The sequence below is a fragment of the Chlorocebus sabaeus genome, chromosome 12 (genome assembly GCF_047675955.1).
Source record: "Chlorocebus sabaeus isolate Y175 chromosome 12, mChlSab1.0.hap1, whole genome shotgun sequence".
Lineage (NCBI taxonomy): Eukaryota > Metazoa > Chordata > Mammalia > Primates > Cercopithecidae > Chlorocebus > Chlorocebus sabaeus.
The window spans coordinates 104,359,981-104,385,980 of record NC_132915.1 but is presented as its reverse complement, the minus strand read 5'-3'; the positions used below and the strand labels follow the sequence as shown (position 1 = coordinate 104,385,980).

At 51.9% G+C, this 26,000-nt stretch overlaps 1 protein-coding gene across 6 annotated transcripts; it reads right to left on the bottom strand.

Annotated features, from left to right (window-relative positions):
* Window positions 1–1,769: 1,769 nt before the first annotated feature.
* Window positions 1,770–25,298, bottom strand: PHYHD1 (phytanoyl-CoA dioxygenase domain containing 1). Of its 6 annotated transcripts, XM_073022001.1 has the most exons (12): window positions 21,951–25,298; window positions 21,638–21,707; window positions 16,881–17,039; window positions 8,938–9,013; window positions 8,737–8,784; window positions 6,594–6,649; window positions 6,452–6,514; window positions 5,312–5,333; window positions 3,304–3,432; window positions 3,086–3,202; window positions 2,233–2,359; window positions 1,770–2,140 (listed from the first exon to the last, which is right to left on the bottom strand). In XM_073022001.1, exons 2-12 carry the CDS (start codon window positions 21,668–21,670, stop codon window positions 2,095–2,097), a joined length of 876 nt encoding a protein of 291 aa, XP_072878102.1. In that variant the 5' UTR covers window positions 21,671–21,707; window positions 21,951–25,298; the 3' UTR covers window positions 1,770–2,094. The 6 variants fall into 6 exon arrangements, with proteins under 6 accessions (XP_072878102.1, XP_072878099.1, XP_008004204.2 ...); XM_073021998.1 differs by lacking the exon at window positions 5,312–5,333 and having other exon boundaries at window positions 21,638–21,711; XM_008006013.3 differs by lacking the exon at window positions 5,312–5,333.
* Between the last annotated feature and the right edge of the window lie 702 nt (window positions 25,299–26,000).

The following is a 26,000-nucleotide window of genomic DNA, read 5'->3' as shown; positions in this document are numbered from 1 at the left end:
CCAGGAGCAGAGCTCCAGGGAGCCGAAGCTTCTGCTTGAGAATCACTGCCATGTCCTTTCCCTCAGAGGAGAGTATTGAGACATTCCTTTGGGACTCAACAGAGACGCTTCCCTTCTCTCAGGCTCCCTCCTATTATTTGCAAAAAGAGGCAGCAATATGTTGGTAAAAGAGCACCAGCTTTGCCCCAGGGACTCCCAGGGTGGCCTTGGGAAAGGACTCTACCCTCTGGGCCTTGGGTTTTCTATGTATATAGTTGGGGGATAGGCTACATCAGGGTCACAAACTCAAATGAACGCAGTGAACGACAACAGGGGACCACACCGAGCCTCTAAGGGAGCTCCAGCCAGTAGCCACCATGCTAGAGTGTAGGCCCTATGTTGTCAATTGCATGCTCATTCAAGGAAGCTTAGGAACCTGGATAGTTATGTGAAATCTTCAGGTTTTTTCTTAAATGCTGAGGCCTGGCCAGGCGCGGTGGCTCACACCTGTAATCCCAGCACTTTGGGAGGCTGAGGCGGGTGGATCACTACGTCAGAAGTTCAAGACCAGACTGGCCAAGATGGTGAAACCCTGTCTCTACTAAAAATACAAAAATTAGCCGGGTGTGGTGGCGGGCCCCTGTAATCCCAGCTACTCAGGACACTGAGGCAGAGAATTGCTTGAACCCAGGAGGCAGAGGTTGCAGTGAGTTGAGATCATGCCACTGCACTGCAGCCTGGGTGACAGAGCGAGACTCTGTCTCAAAAAAAAAAAAAAAAAGAAAAGTGCTGAGGCCCAGAAAAAATGCATCTGTGGGCTGGAATCAGGCTGTGGTCCCCAGTTTGTAGCCTATGGGCCAAACCTCAGCTGAGGAGGTTTTAGATTTGGTAGTTGTTCTGAAGGTCTGAGTGCCTGCCAAGCATGCCCAAACAGGAAGGGCCCCTGAAAGCCCTAGTCTGGCCCCCTTACTGGACACGGGAGGAAACAAGCCCAGAGGAAGGAAAGGCCCTGGCCTGAGACCAGGGAGCAAGTAGCTCACAGAGCCAGGACCAGAACCTGGAACTCTGGATTCCTAGCTCTGGGCATCTCTGCTCCCCAAGAAGGGAAGATGAGGCAGTGTCAAGGTTAGGAGCACAGGCTCTGCATGAGGCTGAGCCTGCTGAAGAACCGAGCCGCTGTGACTTGGGCAGGTCATTTACCCCCTCCTCGGCTCAGCGTCTTCTTCTGTAAGTACAGATGATAATGGCACTTACCTCTCCTAGTGAGGATTCCATGAGATAAAGCCTGTGAAGGTCTCAGCACAGAGCAGGGCACACAGTGAGTGCCCACTAAATGTTACTTATTAAAATCATGCAAGCCACGCCAAACAGGGCTGGGGTACCTGGGATGCATTTTAGCATCTTGTCTGGAAAGCTTTTTTTTTTTTTTTTTTTTTTTTTTTTGAGATGGAGTTTCGCTCTTGTTGCCCAGGCTGGAGTGCAGTGGCGTGATCTCGGCTCACCGCAACCTCCACCTCCCGGGTTCAAGCTATTCTCCTGCCTCAGCCTCCCGAGTAGCTAGGTTTACAGGCATGCGCCACCACGCCTGGCTAATTTTTTGTATTTTTTGTAGAGACAGGGTTTCTCTATGTTGGTCAAACTGATCTCAAACTCCCGACCCCAGGTGATCCACCCGCCTCGGCCTCCCAAAGTGCTGGGATTACAGGCGTGAGCCACTGCACCTGGCCTGGAAAGCAGTTTTCTTGTCTGGAAAGCAATGCTGCTTAGGAAAGAAGGCTGAGTCAGGAAGCTGCATTCTGAAGTCATTTTTATTCAATAACTAACACCATAATAACCAGAGTTCCATCTGAGAGGAGAGGAAAGTGAGAAGGGGCCAGAACCCTTTGATGGCTGAGAAGCCTCCTCAAGGCTATGGTGGGGCAGTAGGGAGGCAGACAGATGAAGATCTTAGGGAAGCTCCTGACCCAGCCCAGGCTGCTGCCCACAGGGCGGGAGGAAAGCCCAGGAGGGGAGACAAGACCTCCCTGTTGCAACCAAGAGGCTGAGCAAGACACTGGTGTTTGCAGCCCACAGCTTCACCCGGGAGGGGCCAGGGCTCCTGCCCTGTGAAAGCCTTTAGGTGTACAGTGGGGGAAAGGGCAGTTCAGCTGTTGGCTGGAGCCTGCAGAAGATAGAGGAGATAACCTTGAGGTGCAGGGTCACTGCTCCCAGCCTCCAGGGGACTGTCGGGCGCACACACCCACCATCACCTACCAGTTCTCTGGGCTCCAGGTGGTACCAGAGGCCTCCATGAGGTGGAAAGTGTAGGCCTGGCGCGAGTGATCAGAGAGGTTCTGCTTGCTCTTGTGCACCACTTCTCCATGGATGAGGACCAGGGCCCCTGACAGAGACACAAGCAGGTCAGGATCCCACCAGCCCCACATCCCCCCTCCCCAGGGCAGGAAGGGACATGGGCCCTCCTCCCTCCAGCGGTTTTATGGCCCCCATCCATCCCCATTCCCTTCCCTGAAAGCTCAGGCACCTGCAGCCTCCCACAGGGTCGGAAGCTAAGCTGCTGAGATGCGAGCTCCTCTGGGATCGAGTCCCCTCTGCTGTGGACTGTGGCCTTGGCAAGCCTTAGGAAGGGCCTGCCCTCCTGAGGTCTTTGCAGGATCAGGCAGAAGCCCTCTGCACTGTGCCAGTCCACTGGGACCTCTCCGGTGATGCTGAGTTACACATTGGTTTTCCCTTTTCATAAGAGAAAGGACCTGCCCAACAGCCGACATTGGTTGAGCAGTGGCCATGCACTAGGCAGACTCTGTATCCACGTATTTATCATCTCACTGACTTCCCACTTCACGTTTGGGGAAATTCAGGCTCAGGGAGTCGGTCATTTGCCCAGAGAAACAGCCTATAAGTAGCCGAGTGTGGATTCTAGCGTGATCTGGGTCAGCTTGCAGGAAAACATGCTGCTTCCTGACTTCCCAGCCCCCATCCAGCCCTCCTCTTTCTGTGACTTCACTGCCCTCAGATGACCCCGAGGGCAACCTCTTGGATGTTGAGTAGTCGAGCAGGCACAGACTGATGGACTCAGCCCCCTGCCTCTCTGCCCTCTGCATCTGCCTACCTCTCTGCACTGGGGTGGGCACAAAGAGGCTGTTATCCCGGGCTGGCTCTGACCCGAGGAAGCTGGTGCCAGGCACTGAGCCAACAGGGGCCCGGACCATCCTTCTTGACACGCCACCTGCAGGCCAAGATGGAGAGCCTTAAACTCCTTCTTTCTCAGGGTCCCTCTCCCTAGGGGGTGGGGAGTCCCAAGTGGGCAGAAGAGACAGGGTTCCTCACTGGTGTGGGAGCCAGGGATGAACCAGAGACAGCCGTTCTCCAGCGTGGCGTCCTCCACTGCGATCCACACGCCCAGCACCCGGCCCAGGGGCTCCGTGTACAGGAAGGAGGCGTCCTGATGAGGGGAGACTACAGCAGGCCCACAGGGAGTGAGAAGCCCATCCTTTTGCCTGGTCCCACCTCACCTTGGCCTCATTACCCACTCCTCCATCCTCTGGGTGCTCTTCAGGGCCAGCCTTCCCACGATTGATCAGAATCTCATCACTTCCTGGCCCAGGACTCTAAGGCAAAGCGATTTCACCTCTCAAAGCTTCAACTTCCTAAACTGTAAAGTGGCTCCAACAACAACCTACCTCACAGGGTGCTGGAGGATTCTATGAGATGATGTATGAAAAGTGCTTAGGGCCCAACCATGTAACTGCTTGATATAGAGTAGCACTATTGTTTAATTCCAGTGAGATAACTCAAGCCTGACCTTAGGTGATCTCCCCCCTCGGCCTCCCAAAGTGCTGGGATTAAAGGCGTGAACCACTGCTCCTGGCCAGCATCCACGTTTTTAAAAACCTCCCCCCACGATGCTGGGGCACAGTTAGGATGCGGAACCACCGAACAAAGGAACATGCTCCTCAACAACAGAATAAACAGGCTCCTGTCTCACCTTCTTCCTTCCCGGACAACTGCGTGTTTTCTGAACACCAAACTTTAAGACAGACCTCCAAAGGAGCGTTTGAAATGGAAGGGGCTTTGAAACATTTGGGAGAGGAATGGTGGAAGGAACTGGAAGAGCTGGACTCAGGCAGAGAAGGCTAGGGGTGGGGATGGTCATCCCTTTGGGGAACTGCATACAGAAGGGGGTGGTCACAAGGAGGCCAACTTGGGCTCATGCAAGGAAGGAAAGGGCTTCCTGAGAGGGCGTGAGCTCCCTGTCACCAGAGGTATTTGAACAGAAGTGGATAATCACCTACCAGGGAGGCTGTAAAGGGTGACTGCATGGGGTAGGGTGTGGAACTAGATCAGCAATTTTCCTGGAGTCCTCCTCCAGGAAACTTGTTAGAAACACAGATTCCAGGGCTGGGCGTGGTGGCTCATCCCTGTAATCCTAGCATTTTGGGAGACTGAGGCAGGTGGATCACCTGAGGTCAGGAGTTCGAGACCAGCCTGGCCAACATGGTGGACCCCCGTCTCTATTAAAAATACAAAAAAATAGCTAGGCGTGGTGGTGGACACCTGTAATCCCAGCTACTCGGGAGGCTGAGGCAGGAGAATCACTTGAACTGGAGAGGCAGAAGTTGTAGTGAGCCGAGATTGTGCCATTGCATTCTAGCTTGGGTGACAAGAATGAAAATCTGTCTCAAAAAAAAAAAAAAAAAAATGGATTCCCAGGCCCATGCAGCCCTACTGGCTCAAGATCTGAGACTAGGGCCCAGGAATCTGTATTTTTGTTTGTTTGGTTTGGTTTGGTGTTTTTGTTTGTTTGTTTTTGAGACAGAGTCTCACTCTGTCGCCCAGTCTGGAGTGCAGTGGTGTAATCTCAGCTCACTGCAACCTCTGCCTCTGGGTTGAAGCGATTCTCCTGCCTCAGCCTCCTGAGTAGCTAGGACTACAGGTGTGCGCTACTACACCCACCTAATTTTTCTATTTTTAGTAGAGATGGGGTTTCAACATGTTGGCCAGGCTTGTCTCAAATTCCTGACCTCAGGTGATCCGCCCACCTCTGCCTCCCAAAGTGCTGGATTACAGGCGTAAGCCACCACGCCTGGCCTAGGAAATCAGTATTTTTAACTAGCTGGGGTTGGTGGCAGGTTCAGGACCCACTATGCCAAAGACACAAGGTTTCCCTCCCAATCCGCTTTCAGAGGAAGGAATGGAAGGCGGCTCCTCCTCTCCGGCCCAGGCTCCTACAGCAGACAGGAGCAAGCGCTTTCCCTCCTTCTAAAGATCTGAGAACCACTGCAGTCTTAGATGTCCCACCCATGGCCTTTTCACGGGCCCACGGCTCTCAGCTCACCTTCACCGCCAAAGTGAGGTTGCTGCAAGAGAGAGGAAAAGCCTGGTGAGGACAGAGGAGAGCAGAGAGGAGCTGGGCTTGCTGTGAGAGTCGCAGGATGCTGCTGCCCTGGCCACAGGCATTTTCCTCTCAGGATTCCACCTCAACACCCAGCTACTGAGCAGCTATCATGTGCCAGCCCCAGGAGGGATGCAAAGAGAAAATCCCCCCTGCCCAACAAGCTCCTAGCATGTGCAAGCATACACATGCCTAACAAGATCACAAAGCAGAGCGGGGCAACGACTGGAGGGAAAGGCTAGGACGCAGGCCAGCAGTTGAGCCTTCCAGCCCCAGAGTCAGACGGGTCCTTCTTTTCTCAGGTGTTCTGGAAGGCTTCTTAAAGGAGGTAGCACTGAGCTGAGCCTTGAAAGCTGCGAGCACAGCATTTCAATTGCCAAAGAAGGGAGGAGGGAGGTCGAGGGAGGCCTAGGGATGACCCTCCCTCCTACCACCAAATTTTTTTTTTGTCTTTTTTTTTTTCTTCCTTTTTGTGGAGAACGGGGTCTCGCTATATGGCCCAGGCAGGTCTCGAACTCCTGGACTCAAGCTATCCTCCCACCTCTGCCTCCCTGAGAGCTGGGATTACAGGTGTGAGCCACCACGCCTGGCCAAATTTTTTTTTTTTTTTTTTTTTGAGACGGAGCCTTGCTCTGTCACCCAGGCTGTAGTGCATTGGCGTGGTCTCCACTCACTGTAACCTCCACTTCCTGGGTTCAAGTAATTCTCCTGCCTCAGCCTCCTAAGTACCTGGGACTACAGTTGTGTGCCACCATGCCTGGCTAATTTTTGTATTTTTAGTAGAGAGAGGGTTTCTCCATGTTGGCCAGGCTAATCTCGAACTCCTGACTTCAAGTGATCTGCCCGCTTCAGCCTCCCAAAGTGCTGGGATTACAGGCATGAGCCAGCACGCCCAGCCCCTACCACCAAATTTTAACAGCATCAACTAAGTTCCAGGTGCTTTAGCCAGAGGAGACCGATTTTCCATGTTCTCCCACCAACATAATAATTCCAGCAACTTTTGGCCCATTGTATGGAAGGGTTTGGTATGAGCAGTCTGCCCATTTTACAGATGGTAAACTGAGGCCAGGACAAGGAGCTCACCTTAAAGATGTACATGCTCTGCACCACCACGGGCATCTGGAGGCCCAGACTTCTGGCCAAGGTCTGGAGGGGGGCAAAGGTCATGCTGCCAGCCTGCCACACATGGCCCAGCCTCCTGGCCCTCACCCCCACCTCTGCTCACCTGCACCTTGGGGGAGTGCGTGATGCTCTTGAAGACAGGGTCGTGGGCGTGCAGAGCTGCGGGACAGAAGGAGGCTGTCAGTGCCATCTCAGGCCCACGTGTCCCTCCACACCCAGCTCTGGGCACCCACACTCAGGCTCACTTTGACATTCTCACCTGTTTTGTATGCATTAACCCTTCTGCCTGTTTACAACTGAGTAATGGGCTCCACGGGAGCCTTCCCCCCACCCCAGGCCCTATGCCACCCATGCCCTTATTCTTGACCTTCTGGCCATCTGGGAAGCTCAGTCCAGCCCCAGATGCCCACCCCTCACGGATGACTAAGGGCTCCTTGGCGCCAATCATGTGCAGCAATCTCGGTGCCACCATTTGCTCTGTGTGACCTTGGGTAACCATTTCTCTCCTGCGAGCCTCAGTTTCCTCTTCTGTCAAATGAGGATTAGAAGCACCTGGGAGGCAGGGCTGCTGTGGGACTCAATGGGCTAATGAATGTGCAGGGACAGCCCAGGGCCTGGCATGGGATAGTCCCTCATTGTCATAAACATAAGATTGAATGCATTTAATGCCACTGAGCTACGTACTTTTTTTTTTTTTGAGATGGAGTCTCGCTCTGTCACCCAGGTTGGAGTGCAGTGGTACAATCTCAGCTCACTGCAACCCTCACCTCCTGGATTCAAGCAATTCTCCTGCCTCTGCCTCCTAAGCAGCTGGGACTACAGGCGTGCGCCACCATTCCCAGCTAATTATTGTATTTTTAGTAGAGATAGGGTTTCACTATATTGGCCAGGCTGGTCTCAAACTCCTGACCTTGCGATCCACCTGCCTTGGCCTCCCAAAGTGCTGGGATTACAGATGTGAGCCACTGTGCCCGACTGAGTTACATACTTTAAAGGGGTTATCATGGTATGGTAAATCTTACATGTATTTTACCACAACTTGTCTACAAGCCTACCATGATATAACTTCAGGTTTAACAATAAGCTTTCCAGGCCAAGTACAGTAGCTTATGCCTATAATCCCAGCATTTTGGGAGGCCAAGGCAGGAGGACCACTTGAGCCTCGACTAGCCTAGGCAACATAACGAGACCTCATCTCAATTTTATTTTACAAAATAAATAAGCATTCTACAACATAAATTATAATGTATGATCCTAAAGAAAGAAAATGAGGGTTTTCTTACTTGACTTTGGGGTGTCAGAATAGGGACCCTGTCAGCAGGTCAGATGCCCCTTAGGGTGGCTCCAGGGAGCACTGGACCCAGGAGCTCCCCCAGGCCAGGCAGTAGAGAGTGGAAGAGCCTGCACATGCCCATCTGTTGGGGGGAATCAGGTGACCCCCTATCCCCAGTGCTGTGGCAGCAGTATCATGATTAGCAGAGGGGCCGAAGACCAGAGGGGAGCCTGCAGCCACAAATGCCATTCACCCAACCACTAACTTACCATGGGCTTTCTTTTTTTCTTTCTTTTTTTTTTTTTTGAGACAGAGTTTTACTCTTGTTGCCCAGGCTAGAGTGCAATGGTGTGATATCGGCTCGCTGCAACCTCCACCTCCCGGGTTCAAGCTATTTTCCCGCCTCAGCCTCCCGAGTAGCTGGGATTAGAGGCATGTGCCACCATGTTCGGCTAATTTTGTATTTTTAGTAGAGATGGGGTTTCTCCATGTTGGTCAGGCTGGTTTTGAACTCCCGACCTCAGGTTATCTGCCCACCTTGGCCTCCCAAAGTGCTGGGATTACAGGCGTGAGCCACCAAGCCCAGCCACTGTGGGCTTTCATTAAGGCTCCTAAGTTCTTCAGGCTTCAGTTTCCCCATTCTTTTTTTTTTTTGAACAGGGTCTCACTGTCTCTGTCACCCAGTCAAGCTGGAGTGCAATGGCACGATCTCGGCTCACTGCAACATCCGCCTCCCCAGTTCAAGTGATTCTCCTGCCTCAGCCTCCTGAGTAGCTGGGACTACAGGTGTGCGCCACCACAGTCACCTAATTTTTTCTATGTTGGCCAGGCTGGTCTTGAACGCCTGACCTCAAGTGATCCACCCACCTTGACTTCTCAAAGTATGTGTTAGGATTACAAGTGTGAGCCACCACTCCCAGCCAGTTCGCCAGTTCCCCCATCTTCTTTCCTCCACCCCCAAACCCCTGCTCACCGTGGCCAATTTTGTTGACGGATTTCTCCGGAGGGACCAGGAAATTTCCTGCGGCACAAAGAACAGATAAAGGCAGAGAACTGGTGTCTAGCCTTCCATGGGCAGCTGGCCTCAGCACTCTTCCATCCCTGGGAGCAGATCCCCGAGTCCGGCCTACCCTCACCATGGCTCCTGCCCAGCTCTAGGGCCCCAGCTCCAAACCTTTCTCGTCAAAAACGCCTTTCTCAAAGAAGAATCGAATCTTGTCACCACTGCTCAAGAAATAGTCTGTGCTGCCCTGTGGAAAGGGGACATCAGAGGACTGAGATAGCATCCCAGGGTCAGAGCTGGGCCTGGCAAAGAGGGAGGTGGATTCAGAAACTTCCTACCGCGACAGGGTTACAGACCCCCTGGGGGCTTCTCAAACTTGTCCACTATGGCACAGACAGTGAGCCGGAACTTCAAGTGCCTGGAAGCACACCCCAAAGATGCAAACACGGAACTTCTTGGGAACCTCACTATACCGTGATTCAGAACATGGATGCTAGAGTGGTACAGGGCTGGTTCCCTGGTAGCCTTGGGCCCCTGGTTTTATGTCACCAAGACTTGATTTTCTCATCTGTAAAAAAGGAATAATAATGGCCGGGCTTAAGGACTCACACCTGTAATCCCAGCACTTTGGGAGGTTTGGTAGCAGATCACTTGAGGCCAGGAGTCCGAGACCAGCCTGGCCAACATGGTGAAACTTAGTCTCTACTAAAAATACGAAAATTAGCTGGGCATGGTGGGCACCTGTAGTCCCAGGTACTCAGGAGGCTGAGGCAGGAGAATCGCTTGAACCTGGGAGGCAGAGGTTGCAGTGAGCCGAGATTGCACTATGGCACTCCAACCTGGGCGACAGAGTGAAACTCTGTCTCAAAAAAAACAGAAGGCTGGGCTCAGTGGCTCACGCCTGTAATCCTAGCACTTTGGGAGGCCAAGGCGGACGGATCACGAGGTCAGGAGATCGAGACCATCCTGGCTAACACCGATGAAACCCCGTCTCTACTAAAAAAATACAAAAAATTAGCCGGGCACAGTGGCGGGCACCTGTAGTCCCAGCTACTTGGCAGGCTGAAGCAGGAGAATGGCGTGAACCTAGGAGGCAGAGCTTTCAGTGAGCCGAGATCGGGCCACTGCACTCCAGCCTGGGTGACAGAGCAAGACTCTGTCTCAAAAAAAAAAAAAAAAGGTAATAATAATACAACTGACCAGGTGTGGTGGCTCATGCCTATAATCCCAGTACTTTGGGAGGCTGAGGCAGGCGGATCATCTGAGGTCAGGGGTTCAAGACCAGCCTGACCTACGTGGAGAAACCCCGTATCTACTAAAAATACAAAATTAGCCGGGCATGGTGGCGCATGCCTGTAATCCCAGCTACTCGGGAGGCTGAGGTAGGAGAATAGCTTGAACCTGGGAGGCGGAAGTTGCGGTGAGCCGAGATTGCACCATTGCACTCCACCCTGGGCAACGAGAACAAAATTCCGTCTCAGGAAAAATAAAAATAAAAATAAAAATACAAAAAATTAGCCAGGTGTGGTGGCAGGCACCTGTAATCCCAGCTACTCGGGAGGCTGAGGCAGGAGAATCGCTTGAACCCGGGAGGTGGAGGTTGCAGTGAGCTGAGATCGCACCATTGCACTCCAGCCCAGGTGACAGCGTGAGACTCCATCTCAAAAAAATTTTTAAAAGTAAATAATAGGCTGGGCACGGTGGCTCAAGCCTGTAATCCCAGCACTTTGGGAGGCTAAGACGGGTGGATCACGAGGTCAGGAGATTGAGACCATCCTGGCTAACACGGTGAAACCCCATCTCTACTAAAAAATACAAAACATTAGCTGGGCGTGGTGGCGGGCACCTGTAGTCCCAGCTACTCGGGAGGCTGAGGCAGGAGAATGGCGTGAACCGGGGAGCGAGAGCTTGCAGTGAGCCGAGATTGTGCCACTGCACTCCAGCCTAGGCAACAGAGTGAGACTCCGTCTCAAAAAAAAAAAAAAAAAAAAAAAATAGGCCAGGCGCGGTGGCTCAAGCCTGTAATCCTAGCACTTTGGGAGGCCGAGACGGGCGGATCACGAGGTCAGGAGATCAAGACCATCCTGGCTAACACGGTGAAACCCCGTCTCTACTAAAAAATACAAAAAACTAGCTGGGCGAGGTGGCGGGCGCCTGTAGTCCCAGTTACTCGGGAGGCTGAGGCAGGAGAATGGCATATACCTGGGAGGTGTGTTTGTAGTGAGCTGAGATCTGGCCACTGCGCTCCAGCCTGGGCGACAGAGTGAGACTCCGTCTCAAAAATAAAAATAAAAATAAATAATAATAATAGAACTGACCTCCTCAGGCCGGGTGTGGTGGCTCATGCCTGTAATCCCAGCACTCTGGGAGGCTGAGGCAGGCAGATCACCTGAGGTCAGGAGTTTGAGACCAGCCTGACCAGTATGACGAGATCCCATCTCTACTAAAAATACAAAAATTAGCCAGGCGTGGTGGCATGCACCTGTAATCCAAGCTATTCGGGAGGCTGAGACGGAAGAATTGCTTGAACCTGGGAGGCAGAGGTTGCAATGAGCCAAGTTCGCACCATTACACTCCAGCCTGGACAACAAGAGCAAAATTCCATCTCAAAAAAAAAAAAGAGGAGAAAGAAGAAGAAGAAAAGAGGAAGAAGAGGAAGAAGAGGAAGAAGAGGAAGAAGAGGAAGAAGAGGAAGAAGAAGAAGAAGAAGAAGAAGAAGAAGAAGAAGAAGAAGAAGAAGAAGAAGAAGAAGAAGAAGAAGAAGAAGAAGAAGAAGAAGAAGAAGAAGAAGAAGAAGAAGAAGAAGAAGAAGAAGAAGAAGAAGAAGAAGAAGAAGAAGAAGAAGAAAAAGAAAGGCTGGGTGCGGTGGCTCACACCTGTAATCCCAGCACTTTGGGAGGCCAAGGCGGGTGGATCACGAGGTCAGGAGATCGAGATCATCCTGGCTAACACAGTGAAACCCCGTCTCTACTAAACAAAATACAAAAAATTAGCCAGGTGTGGTGGTGGGTGCCTGTAGTCCCAGCTACTCTGGAGGCTGAGGCAGGAGAATGGTGTGAACCTGGGAGGCGGAGCTTGCAGTGAGCCGAGATCACACCACTGCACTCCAGCCCAGACGACAGATCGAGACTCCATCTCAAAAAACAAGGAAGGAAGGGAGGGAGGGTGGGACGGAAAAAAACTGACCTCCTCAATTCTTGGAGGCTTCAGCCAGAGGCTAAATCTTACAGCAGTTAGAACACAGATTCTGGAGCTGAAATCCTTGGGTTTAAATCCTGGCTCTAGGCTGGGTGCCGTGGCTCAGGCTTGTAATCCTAGCACTTTGGGAGGCCAAGGCGGGTGGATTACCTGAAGTCAGGAGTTCGAGACCAGCCTGGCCAACATGGCAAAACCATGTCTCTACTAAAAATACAAAAATTAGCAGGCCGTGTTGGCACACACCTGTAATCCCAGCTACTTGGGAGGCTGAGGAAGAAGAATCACCTGAATCCGGGAGGTGGAGGTTGCAGAGAGCCGAGATCATGCCACTGCACTCCAGCCCACGTGACAGGAGCGAGAATCCATCTCACAACAAACAAAACAAAAAAATTCTGGCTCTATTGCAGTGGTCTGGAACCAAACCTGGAATATCTCTGAGACATGCCTGTACGTGTGTTATCTCACTGAGCTTTGGGTTTTCAAAGAGGTAGGGTCTGCTATAATCCCCATTTTATAGAAGAAATTGAGGTGCCTTTTTTTTTTTTTTTCTTTTTGAGACAGAGTCTCGCTCTGTCGCCCAGGCTGGAGTGCTGTTGCGCGATCTCAGCTCACTGCAAGCTCTGCCTCCCGGATTCACGCCATTCTCTTGCCTCAGCCTCTGGAGTAGCAGGGACTACAGGCAGCCGCCACTATGCCCAGCTAATTTTATGTATTTTTTTAGTAGAGACGGGGTTTCACTGTGTTAGCCAGGATGATCTCGATCTCCTGACCTCGTGATCTGCCCACCTCGGCCTCCCACAGTGCTGTGATTACAGGTGTGAACCACTGCGCCCAGCCAAGGTGCTTTGTTTGTTTGTTTGTTTGTTTGTTTTTGAGACGGAGGTTCACTCTTATTGCCCAGGCTGGAATGCATTAGCGCGATCTTGGCTCACTGCAACGTCCATGTTGGTCAGGCTGGTCTTGAACTCCCGACCTCAGGTGATCCGCCCACCTTGGCCTCCCAAAGTGCTGGGATTACAGGCGTGAGCCACTGCTCCAGGCTTTTTTTTTTTTTTTTTAGAGAGAGACAGTGTCTCGTTCTGTTGTCCAGGCTGGAGTGCAGTGGTGCATTGGGATCACGGCTCACTGTAGCCTTGACTTCCTGAGCTCAGGTGATGCTTCTACCTCAGCCTCCCAAGTAGCTAGAACTACAGGTTCACATCACCATGCCTAATTTTTTTTTTTTTTTTTTGAGACAGGGTTTCGCTCTGTCACCCAGGTTGGAGTCCAGTGGCGCAATCTCGGCTCACCGCAACCTCCATCTCCTGGGTTCAAGTGATCCTCCTGTCTCAGCCTCCCAAGTAGCCGAGATTACAGGCGCGCACCACCACTCTCGACTAATTTTCTTGTATTTTTGGTAGGGATGGGGTTTCGCCATGTTGCTCAGGCTGGTGTTGAAGTCCTGGGCTCAAGTAATCTGCCTGCCTTGGCCTCCCAAACTGCTGGGATTACAGGTATGAGCCACCATGCCGGGCCATGACTAATTTTTTTTTTTTTAAACGGAGTCTCACTCTGCCACCCCAGGCTGAAGTGCAGTGGCACGATCTCGGCTCACTGCAACTTACGCCTCCTGGGTTCAAGTGATTCTCCTGCCCCAGCCTCCCGAGTAGCTAGGACTACAGGCATGCACCACCACACCTGGCTAATTTTTTATATTTTTGGTAGAGATGGGGTTTTACCATGCTGGCCAGCCTGGTCTCAAACTCCTGACTTCAAGTGATCCACCCACCTTGGCCTCCCAAAGTGCTGGGATTACAGGCGTGAGCCACTGCGCCCAGTCTTTTTTTTTATTTTTTTTTATTTTTTATTTTTTGTAGAGACAGGGTTTCACCATGTTGCCCAGGCTGGTCTCAAACTCCTGAGCTCAAGTGATTTGCCCGCTGCCTTGGCCTCGCAAAGTGCAAGGCTTGAGCCACCATGCCTGGACAGTAAAAATATTAAAGGTAATGACGGTAAGCATATGTCAACAATTTTACTGAATTCACTATTTCACAAGGGAACCAGTAAGATGTTACAATTGGTTCAAAGGAGAATTCCAATAATTACACACACATGTATGTAGATACTAAGGAATACTGAAACAAATTTTTTTTTTTTTTTTTTTTTTAGATAGAATCCTGCTCTGTCACCCAGGCTGGAGTGAATGGCGCGATCTCAGCTCACTATAACCTCTCCCTCCAGGGTTCAGGCAATTCTCCTGCCTCAGCCATCCAAGTAGCTGGGACCACCGGCGCCTACCACCACGCCCAGTTAATTTTTGTATTTTTGGTAGAGACCGGGTTTCATCATGTTCCCTAGGCTAGTCTCGAACTCTTGACCTCCAGCAATCTGCCTGTCTCAGCCTCCCAAAGTGCTGGGATTACAGGTGTAAGCCACCATTCCCGGCCCTTGAAATGAATTTAGAGATAGATGCAAACTGTTTTTGTTTTTTTTTTTGAGACAGGGTCTCTATCACCCACCCAGACTGGAGTGCAGTGGCATGATCATAGCTCACTGCAGCCTCAACCTCCTGGCCCCAAGTGATCCTTCGGCCTCAGCCTCCCATGTAGCTGGGACCACAGGCATATACCACCATGCTTAGCTAATTTTTAAAAACTTTTTTGTAGAGACAGGGTCTCACTTTGTTGACCTGGCTGGTTTCGAACTCCTGGGCTTATTCAATCCTCCCTCCTTGGCCTCCCAAAGTGCTGGGATTACAGGCATGAGCCACAATACCCAGCTGCCCAACTGTTCTATCCGCAGGGCAACAATTGCATTCCCCAGGACCCAGTTCACGGTAACGTGACTGGAACAGAGTGGCACTGATCCCCCTACTTGGACAAGTATCATGTGCATTATTTTCAGTTTTATCCAACTTACAGTGTTGTAAAATAGCTCAGACAAGGAAAGCTGGAGGTAACCCAAGAGAATGAGACAGGACGCCCACTGATCTTTTTTTTTCTCACAATATCAAGAGTGAATATTGAGGATGTTACTGAGTGCTAGGTACCATGCCAATCTCTTTTCTTTGCACATATTTTAAACCAAGATATATCAGCATTTTTTTTTTTTTTTTTTTGAGACAGGAGTCTTGCTCTGTTGCCCAGGTTGGAGTGCAGTAACATGATCTCAGCCCACCGCAACCTCTGCTTCCTGGGTTCAAGCGATTCTCCTCCTAGGTAGCTGGGATTACAGGCACTTACCACCAGGCCTGGCTAATTTTTTTTTTTTTTTTTTTTTTTTTTTTTTTTTTGAGACGGAGTCTTGCTCTGTAGCCCGGGCTGGACTGCAGTGGCCGGATCTCAGCTCACTGCAAGCTCTGCCTCCCGGGTTCACACCATTCTCCTGCCTCAGCCTCTGGAGTAGCTGGGACTACAGGCGCCCGCCACCTCGCCCGGCTAGTTTTTTGTATTTTTAGTAGAGACGGGGTTTCACCGTGTTAGCCAGGATGGTCTCGATCTCCTGACCTCGTGATCCGCCCATCTCGGCCTCCCAAAGTGCTGGGATTACAGGCTTGAGCCACCGCGCCCGGCCGGCCTGGCTAATTTTTATGTTTTTAGTAGAAACAGCGTTTCACCATCTTGCCCAGGCTGGTCTCAAACTCCTGACCTCAGGTGATCTGCCTGCCTCAGCCTCCCAAAGTGCTGGGATTACAGGCGTGAGTCACTGTGCCCAGCCAATATATCTTTATTCTTATGTTCTTCCCACCCCATAACCCGTTAGTCTCTGAAGGCAGTTTGGAGGGAACAGGATTTGGCCCTTCTTACTCCTAGGAACCCTTGAGTGACCTGCCTGTCTCTGGCTGCAGGACCTGTCTCTGCTTCCCCCAATATCCCCCCAAAAGGAAGGTAGCCATGCAGCAATAAGACCAGCTTTTTGGAGGAAACTGTCATTCCTTAACCGGTTCTTTCTCCTTCTCAAGACCCCTTTCTCCCCATTCCCTGGGATGGCTTCCGGCTGTTGTAGTTCTGCTTATGCCCACCAGATGGCAGGTGCTCCTCAGCGTGAGTGCCAGGATCCCGCCTGGCCCAGGCCCAGGCAGGCTCATAATAAACTCCAAGTAGGAAGGGTCAAGAGAACCGTGTGGGAGACCCCAGAGTCTTCAATTTACCGATTGCAAACTGCACTGGGCCCTATCATGTGACCTATTCGGTCACTGGGGGGAGAAAATCTGAGTTCCTAGTCTCATGGGGGATGACAGTTACATAGGTGGGGGTCATCCAGACCACTGGGCTCATTCCAGGCGGCTGGCCACAAAGTGGCCTTTGGTGGCCGGAGAACAGGAAGTAAACCTAAGCCGGGAACAGCAGGGACTTGGTATCAAACAGATCTGGGTTGAAATCCTGACTCTGTCCACTACTAACTGTGTGGCTTGGGGCAAGTGATCTGAACCTCATTTTCCCCACCTGTCTAATGGGATAATAGCCTGTAATCTCAGCACTTTGGGAGACCGAGGTGGGTGGATCACCTGAGGTCGGAAGTTCGAGACCAGCCTGACCAACATGATGAAACCCTGTCTCTAGTAAAAATACAAAAATTAGCCAGGCCTGGTGGTACATGCCTGTAATCCCAGGTACTCAGGAGGCTGAGGCAGGAGAATCACTTGAACCCGGGAGGTGGAGGTTACAGTGAGCCGAGATCACGCCACTGAACTCCAGCCTGGGCAACAGAGTGAGACTCTGTTTTAACAAAAAGAAAAAAGGAAAAAAAAAAAAAAAAGGACTATAAAGCTTACTTGATAACATAACTTCCCAGTGAGAAGTGAGGGAAAGGTGTGTAAGGGGCTTTGCCTGACACCCCGGAGCCTTCGGATTCTCCCTTCTACGCTGCTGCTCTGGCCGGGGACCAAGCCCTCCCTCAAAGGCCATATCCCATCCTCTAGTGCCCCAGACACATACCTGGGCTCGAAGCTGCTCCTCTTCCTGGGTGGAGAATTCTGTTCGGCAGTGGAGAGGAACATCCATTTCAGCCACTATCTCGCCAATCCTCTGTTGCATGGCCACACACTCTTCTGCAGACAAGAATCCTTCCAGCACCAGGAATCCATCCTGTTGGAACTGCAGGCAGGATTGAGACTCAGGCTTCCCCAGTCTGCAAATGCTCGTGTCTGACCCTTCCCTCAACCTTGTAGCTGTGTGAAGGTGGGACCAGGTATCCTGTTTGCTGCCCTGTCCCCAACCCCAGGCGTGGAGTCTGGCACCCAGCAAAGAGCAGTCAATATTGGCTGCTTGAATGAAAGAAAAAGTAGTTAGGCCAGGTGCAGTGACTCATCCTGTAATCCCAGCACTTTGGGAGGCTGGGGTGGGCAATAACTTGAGGTCAGGAGTTCAAGACCAACCTGGCCAACACGGTGAAACCTCATCTCTACTAAAAATACAAAAATCAGCTGGGCATGGTGGTGCATGCCTGTAGTCCCAGCTACTTGGGAGGCTAAGGCAGGAGAATCACTTGAACCCAGGAGGTGGATGTCGCAGTGAGCCGAGATCACACCACTGCACTCTAACCGGAGCAACTGATGAGACTCCATCTCAAAAAAAAAAAGAAAAGAAAAGAAAGAAAAAGGAGGCTGGGCATGGTGGCTCATGCCTGTAATCCCAGCACTTTGGGAGGCCAAGGCAGGCGGATCACCTGAGGTGGGGAGTTCCAGACCAGCCTGACCAACATGGTGAAACCCCGTCTCTGCTAAAAAATACAAAAACTTGGCCAGGTGTGATGGCATGTGCCTGTAATCCCAGCTCCTCGGGAGGCTGAGGCAGGAGAATAGCTTGAACCCAGGAGGTGGAGGTTGCAGTGAGCCAAGATCATGCCATTGCATTCCAGCCTGGGCAACAAGAGTGAAACTCCATCTCAAAAAAAGAGAAAAGAAAAGAGAGGAGAAGAGGAGAAGCCCTTGACTAAGGAATTGGGAATGGATAGGGCAGAGTGAGGGGAGGGGTGAAAGAGGAGGCCGGAGGGTGGCAGGGGCTCGCCAGGCTGGGAGCTGGGTTCCATCTTGAGTGCAGTAGTAGCCATGGAGGGGAAGCAGATGACTTCTGATTTGCTTCTGGTCCTGCTATTCTGAGGCTCTTGAGAGAGATAAGGAGAGAACGAATATCTGCACATTTGCCTGCAGAGCATTACCAAGTTTTAGCCCCAACAGGGACACTGAAAGTCACCTACTGCAGGGCACAGTGGCTCACACCTATAATCCCAATAGTTTGGGAGGCCAAGGTAGGTGGATTGCTTGAGGTCAGGAGTTGGAGACCAGTCTGGCCAGCATGGTGAAACCCTGTCTCTACTAAAAATACAGAAATTAGCCAGGTGTGGTGGTGGGCGCCTGTAGTCCCAGCTACTCGGGAGGCTGAGGCAGGAGAATCATTTGAACCCAGCAAGCAGAGGTTGCGGTGAGCCGAGATCACGCCACTGCACTCTAGCCTGGAAGACCAAGCAATACTTCATCTCAAAAAAAAAAAAAAAAAAAGAAAAAGAAAAAAGAAAAAAGGAAAAGAAAAGAAAGTCACCTACTGCACAAGCCCACAAAGAGGCTAGTTTCCAGTTAAGGACACCCCTTCCCCTACCATGGGATCCCAGTTCTGGCTTCCACACACCATTCATGACCACCCAGCACGGGCCCCTCAGCTTTGCATGTTAGGAATTAATCACATTGGTATCAAGCTGAAAAGCGCCTCCTTGGGAATTGGGCCAACCAATGGCAACCTGTGCAGCATACCCTTGATCCAGTAAATACACAAATACACTGCTAGGAATTCTTTTTTTCCTTTCTTTTCTTTTTTTTTTTTTTTTTTTTTTTTTTTGAGACGGAGTCTCACTCTTGTTGCCCAGGCTGGAAAGTAATGGCATGATCTCAGCTCATTACAACCTCTACCTCTCAGGGTTAAGCGATTCTCCTGCCTCAGCCTCCCGAGTAGTTGGGATTATAGGCATGTGCCACCACGCCTGGCTAATTTTTGTATTTTTAGTAGAGACGAAGTTTCACCATGTTGGCCAGGCTGGTCTGGTCTCAAACTCCTGACCTCAGGTGATCCACCCACCTCGGACTCCCAAAATGCTGGGATTACAGGCATGAGCTACCATGCCCAGCCCTTTTCTTTCGTTTTTTGTTTTTTGTTTTTTTAGAGACAGGGTCTCTCTCTGTCACCCAGGCTGGAGAGCAGTGATGTGATCATAGCTCATTGCAGCCTTGAACTTCTGGGCTCAAGCAATCCTCCTACCTCAGTCTCCCGAGTAGCTGGGACTACAGGTGCACACCACGACGCCTGGCTAATTTTATTTTATTTATTTTATTTTTATTTTATTTCATTTTTGAGACACAGTCTTGCTCTGTTGACCAGGCTGGAGTGCAGCAGCATGATCTCGGCTCACTGCAAACTCTGCCTCCCAAGTTCAAATGATTCTCCAGCCTCAGCCTTCCGAGTAGCTGGGATTACAGGCGTGTGCCACCATGCCCGGCTAAATTTTTGTATTTTTAGTAAAGATAGGGTTCCGCTATGTTGGCCAGGCTGGTCTCCAACTCCTGGCCTCAGGTGATTCACCTGCCTAGGCCTCCCAAAGTGCTGGGATTACAAGCGTGAGCCACCGCACCTGGTCAATTTTTTTTTTTTTTTTTAGAGAAGGGGTCTTGCTATATTGCCCAAGCTGGTCTTGAACTCCTGGGCACAAGCGATCCTCCCACCTTGGCATCACAAAGTGGACTGGGATTACAGACGTGAGCCACAGCTAGGAATTGGTTTTTTTTTTTTTTTTTTTTTTTTTTTTGAGACGGAGTCTCACTGTGTCGCCCAGGCTGGAGTGCAGTGGCCGGATCTCAGCTCACTGCAAGCTCTGCCTCCCGGGTTCCCGCCATTCTCCTGCCACAGCCTCCGGAGTAGCTGGGACTACAGGCGCCCGCCACCTCGCCCGGCTAGTTTTTTGTATTTTTAGTGGAGACGGGGTTTCACCATGTTAGCCAGGATGGTCTCGATCTCCTGACCTCGTGATCCGCCTGTCTCGGCCTCCCAAAGTGCTGGGATTACAGGCTTGAGCCACCGCACCCGGCCAGGAATTGTTTTAGGAAGATTATGCAATAGGGAATCAAAGATGTACATATACATATGGGGATATTTGCTGAGCTTTGTTTAATGACAACACTAAGTGGGGAGTAATCTAAATGCTCAGTGCAAGGGGATTAGTTCAGCAAAGTATAGTTTATCTATCTGGAACACAATACAGCTGATAAAAATCATGTAGAAACATATTTCCTCTCAAAGACTGGCTATAAATTATTATCTGGCCATTGTGAGAACTTGACCAAGTAAGTACCCTCCTTTCTCTGGCCCTCAGGCTACCAAATGTGGATAGCAGTACAGCCTCCTTTATTGAACCTGGCAGGCTGGGCATGGTGGCTCACGCATTGTTGTCCCAACACTTTGGAAGGCCAAGGCAGGAGGATCGCTTTAGCCCAGGAGTTCGGGACCAGCCTGGGCAACAAAGTGAGACCCCATCTCTACAAAAATAAAAATAGGACTGGGCACGGTGACTCATGCCGGTAATCCCAGCACTTTGGGAGGCCGAGGCAGGTGGATCACTTGAGGTCAGGAGTTCAAGACCAGCCTGGCCAACATGGTGAAATCCCATCTGTAGTAAAAATACAAAATTAGCCAGATGTGGTGGCACGTGCCTGTAATCCCAGCTTTGGGAGGCTAAGGCAGGAGAATCGTCTGAATCTGGGAGGCAGAGGTTGTAGTGAGCTGAGATTGTGCCATTGCACTCCAGCCTGGGCAAAAAGAGCAAAACTCCATCTCAAAAAAAAAAAAAAAAAAACCAGAGCTGGGCATGGGGGTGTACCCACCCCCCCAAAAAAAACTTGTCCAGCACTTGATTCGTGGTAGCTGTTATAACAGACTTTGAAGCAAAGATTCTAGAGATGTATATGAAAATATTAAGTCTCAGCGTAAGAATGTATGAGTGATTATTATTATTATTATTTTTTTGAGTTTTGCTCTGGGCTGGAGTGCAGTGGCGTGATCTCAGCTCACCGCAACCTCCGCCTCCCAGGTTCAAGCGATTCTCCTGCCTCAGTCTCCCAAGTAGCTGGGATTACAGGCATGTGCCACCACCCCGGCTAATTTTGTATTTTTAGTAGAGACGGGGTTTCTCCATGTTGGTCAGGCTGGTCTTGAACTCCCGACCTCAGGTGATCCACCTGCCTCGGCCTCCCAAAGTGCTGGGATTACAGGCGTGAGCCACTGCGCCCGGCGAGTGATTTTTTTAAAAGGCTGTGCCACACTAATTCCCACGAGGTAGCCTTTTGTGATTGGACGAACATGGACCCTCCTGGGTCCCTCGCAGGCCCCGCCCCCTCCTGGGTGCTGCGCCCCCCAGCGTTGCGGAAGCCTGCCCAGGGCCGAACTAGTGGTTTCCAAGGGTTTACTCTCGTTTTTGGTCAAACACACACGTCCCCACCCACCCCACCCTGGGTCCTGTGATCTAGACACCCCGGGCTGTGTGTGAAGAAGTCAGGAGGGGTTGTGGTTGGGAACCCGCTCCTCTGGGCTTCACTTTCCTCCTCGGTAAAATGGGGCAGGGGGTGGGTTGGACACCGGGACTACTGAAGGTCCGGCAGGGACCCTCCCCACCCCCGCCATGACCCTCCTGGTCCCCACTTGCAGGCTCCTACCTTCTGGAGCTGTGAGGGGCTCAGGCAGGCCATGGAGACGCCAGGGCACTGGGCAGCTTCTAGGTGCAGCCTCCCTCCGGGTGGGGAGGACAAAGTTTAGGAGCCTGGGAGGACTTAACCCTTCCCTACCCGGAGAAAACCTGGTCCCACCACCCAGCTCTCCTCCCCCAGACACAGCCAGATCAGCCCGTGACCTCCAGGCTGATCTCCCCCACCTCCACAACTAATCCAGGATTTGCCCTTTCCCATCTCCAAGGATTTTATCTGCTCCCTCTGGGTTTGTTTCTGGAAACCAACCCCCACGACTGCTTACCAGGTGCCGGGAAGCTATGCTCTGAGAGGGTCAGGCCAAGCAGCTGGGCTGAGTCCCAGTCCTGGCGCCGCCATTCCCTGTGACTCTGAAGAACGCCTGCCTCTCTCTAGGCCTCAATCTGGATAGAATGGGATGCAGGGTTGGTCTGGGGGATATGCGGCACCTCCCTTCCCCAGGTGATGGGCATTCCAAAGGTGGAAGAAGTCCTGGGGAGAACTATCTGGGCCCCTCCCAACACCGATGTGAAACCCTCTAGGTCCTGGGAGGATTATGGAAGGGAATTAACGCATCTGTCGGCAGCTCAGAGGAAGGTAGGAGACATGGGGTATCTTAGTAGGAGGAAGGGGATGAGGAGAGAGATGCTTCCTGTTACCCACCCTCAGGCCCAAGCTACTTGGCATCTCAAGTCGGCCTGCCACAGTGGAGCCGAGGTCAGAACACCACCTGCAGGCCAGGTGCGGTGGCTCATACCTGTAATCCTAGCACTTTGGGAGGCCGAGGCAGGTGGATCATGAGGTCAGTAGATCAAGACCATCCTGGCTAACACAGTGAAACCCCGTCTCTACTAAAAATACAAAAAACTAGCCGGGCATGGTAGCACGTGCCTGTAGTCTCAGCTACTTGGGAGGCTGAGGCAGGAGAATTGCTTGAACCCGGGAGGTGGAGGTTGCAGTGAGCTGAGATCATGCCACTGCACTCACTCCAGCCTGGGCGACAGAGAGAGACTCTGTCTCAAAATAAAAAAAAAAACCAAAAAAACAAAAAGAGAGAACAACACCTGCACGCCACTCTTCTCAGCTTGCCCTGCTCAGCAGCTGGCAGGGCCACTCACTGGCTCTGAAAAACCGGCCACTGCCTTCCTCAAAATGATGCCTTCTGAACAGCGAAGGGACAAAGTGTTTCAGGAGTGTGCCTGGGGACACTGCTCAGCCCTCAAAAGCCTTGGCCTCAAGTCAAGTTGTGTTTGCTGAGCCACCGCTCTGGGAGCTGCTGCTTGGTCCAGGCCATCCAGGGGGCAGCGGGGAGCAGTAAGTGCAGCTCGGACTCCCGGTTCAGAGGGGTTAGGCTGGGTGAGGGGCAGGCAGACGACAGAATCACGAGGTTCACTAGAGACAGGATGTGTTCCCAGCTGTCCTCAACCCTTCTGATGCAACTGCCCAACAAAGACAGATGCCTACCATGTGCCAAGAACACTGAGGTCCCCTCGGGCTGGGCCAGCCATTCCCCTGGGAGTCCCCACAGAAGGCTTGTAGTAGAGGCTCAGTGAAGCAGACTGTGTTTGCGTCCCAGATGTTCAGGCCTTACTTTCCCAGTCTGTAATTTGGGGCTAGCAGAAGGATCCCGTGAGCAGTAAATAAGATGAATGCTTCATGACTGATAAAGAGCTTGGCACCGGGCCTGGAACTGAGTGCCTACCAACTGGTGAACAAGTTGTTCACCAAATGTTAGCAGGGGCTGTTCTGGGTGGAATGTAATTTAAACAATTTTTCTGAGCTTCCGAAATTGCTGTTACAATCAGAGGGAAGACCACCACAGTGGTTTTAGGCAGAGTGGAGAGCCCTGGGTGGGTGGGGGAGGAGGACGGAAGAGGCCCAGCCTCCCACTAACTTCATTCTGCTCAACTTTGGGAAGTGGGTGGGCGGTGTTTCTTCATGGTTGTTTTTTCCAAATGTAAACCAGCTCCAGATCAAACTCTCCTGCTCCAGGCACTGGACAGCTTCAAGGCCAGGGTGGGGGCGGGAGTGGGGACAGGGGGTGGTGGGAAGGGTACCAAACAGGGGGAGGGATCTCCACCATGGAAACAGAAAAGGCCTCAGCAGGGGAGTCACAGTCCAGCTGCTCAGCCTGTCGGCCCATGGCAGGGGGAGAAGGAGGAGGGAATCTTGGCTCAGGCCTGAGTTCACCTGGAGGGGTCAGAGTCCCTGTGGAGAGAGGAGGGATAGACTGGCCAGTTGTAGAGGTGCCCAAGCAGCCACCCAGGCCTCATCACTAAGGTCAAAGTCAGATATGATGGCTTTTCTTCCTCACCCGAAGTCTCCTGCTGCAGGGCGCCCACGTTGGCCCACCACAAGAATCCTTGGTCTGGGTGGAATACATGGTCATTTATTGGGTACTAGGAGCCAGGTCCTCCACTAAAAACCCCATCTACCTACACAATTGCCATTGTTCCTTGAACGGTCCTGCAAGTGTGCCATTACCTTCCTGATTTTACAAATGAGAAAACTGAAGCCCCACATCAAACACAGCAGAACTGGGATCTGGAAGCAGCTGTCTCAGCCTCTGCCCTTTATCCCAGTACCTCCCAAAGGCCCCCAAAGGGGCTGGGAGCTGAGGCAGGCCTCCCCAAGGTGACTCTCAGCCCCACCTCTGTAGAACACTTGGGACTCATTGTTGGAATTGCAAGGGACCTCTAAGAGCAGAGTGGAAATTCCCATTGTCCACATGGGGATACGGAGGCCACTGGAGAAGGGATGTGCCTAGCCTCATGCACATCCTGTTCCACGAAGCTGGGACAAAGGCCCAGGACTACTGGTTGCCATCCCAGTGCCCTCCTCTCCCATCCCCACCATCAAAACTCACGAGGGGCCAAGCACGGTGGCTCATGCCTATAATCCCAGCACTTTAAGAGGCTGAGGTGGGTGAATCTCTTGAGCTCAGGGGTTCAAGACCAACCTGGGCAACGTGGCAAAACCCTGTCCCTACAAAAAATACAAAAATGAGCCAGCATGGCCAGGCGTGGTGGCTCACACCTGTATCCTAGCACTTTGGGAGGCTGAGGCGGGTGGATCACAAGGCCAGGAGATCGAGACCAGCTTGGCCAACATGGTGAAACCCCATTTCTACTAAAAATACAAAAATTAGCCAGGCATGGTGGCAGGCGCCTGTAGTCGCAGCTACTTGTGAGGCTGGGGCAGGAGAATCGCTTGAACCCGGGAGGCGGAGGTTGCAGTGAGCTGCGATCGAGTCACTGCACTCCAGCCTGGGTGACAGAGCAAGACTCTGTTTCAAAAAAAAAAAGCCAGCATGCCCCTGTGGTCCCAGCTACTTGGGAGGCTGAGGTGAGAAGATCACCTGAGCCTGGAGAGGTTGAGGCTGCAGTGAGCCATGATCACACCACTATATTCCAGCAGTGCACTCTACGTGACAGAATGAGACCCTATCAAAAAAGAGAAAAAAACCAACCAACAGAAAAATCACTCATGAGTGCCCAACTAGAGGTGAGCAGGATGACAGAGAACGTGTTGGCCATGGAATCCCCAGCCCGGGCCACAGCCTGTTACCTAACAGGTGCTCCGTCCAGCTTACAACCTCCAGTAACTGCCTCCAAAGGCGCAGAGTCTCACGGGGCAGAGATATGAGCAGAGTTAACTCTCCTGTGGGTGTCCAAGCAAGGTTCCACACGGCCCAGCAGGCTTCAGAGAAGGGAGGGAAGAGGCCTCCCATGACACGAAGACCTCCAAAGGCCACTTTCTGTTATAGATTTATTTGATACTGTGACCGAGTCTCCAAGTTCAGACCCACATGTAACGGATTGCTTCATGGCTGTCAGAGGCTAGTGTGCATTATTTCTGAGGATTATATCCAATGACACGACGCAGAAAACACAAATGGACGGACAGACGGATGGACATAATCATTAAGACAAGAGACGCTAAAACGTGCCTTAGTGTCCACGTGATTGATCTAAGGCGGGGACCCTTCTAAGGTGGGGACCCAAGTGACTGATCTAAGCAGGGTGGCTTCCAGCCACCAGGCGCTGACTGGGCTGTGTGCACTCCAGGCACCGGGGAAGGAACTGTCTTGGAACCAAAGCCTGCCCTCCCAGGGGCGACCTCCCCATTCCCGGCCAGTCTCTAAATGTCTGCTCTTCATGAAGGACCAGGTGGCGACAGGGCTGATGGAAGCAGCGAGGCCAGCGGTGGCACTGGGCACACCCATGCCGCAGGAGGTGGGGAAACAGAGTCTGGGCAAAGTGGCTCCTTTTGGCTCCTTAACACTGTGTGTGGAGAGGCCGGGCAGGCGCGAGGAGGAGAGGTGGGAATGGAGCAC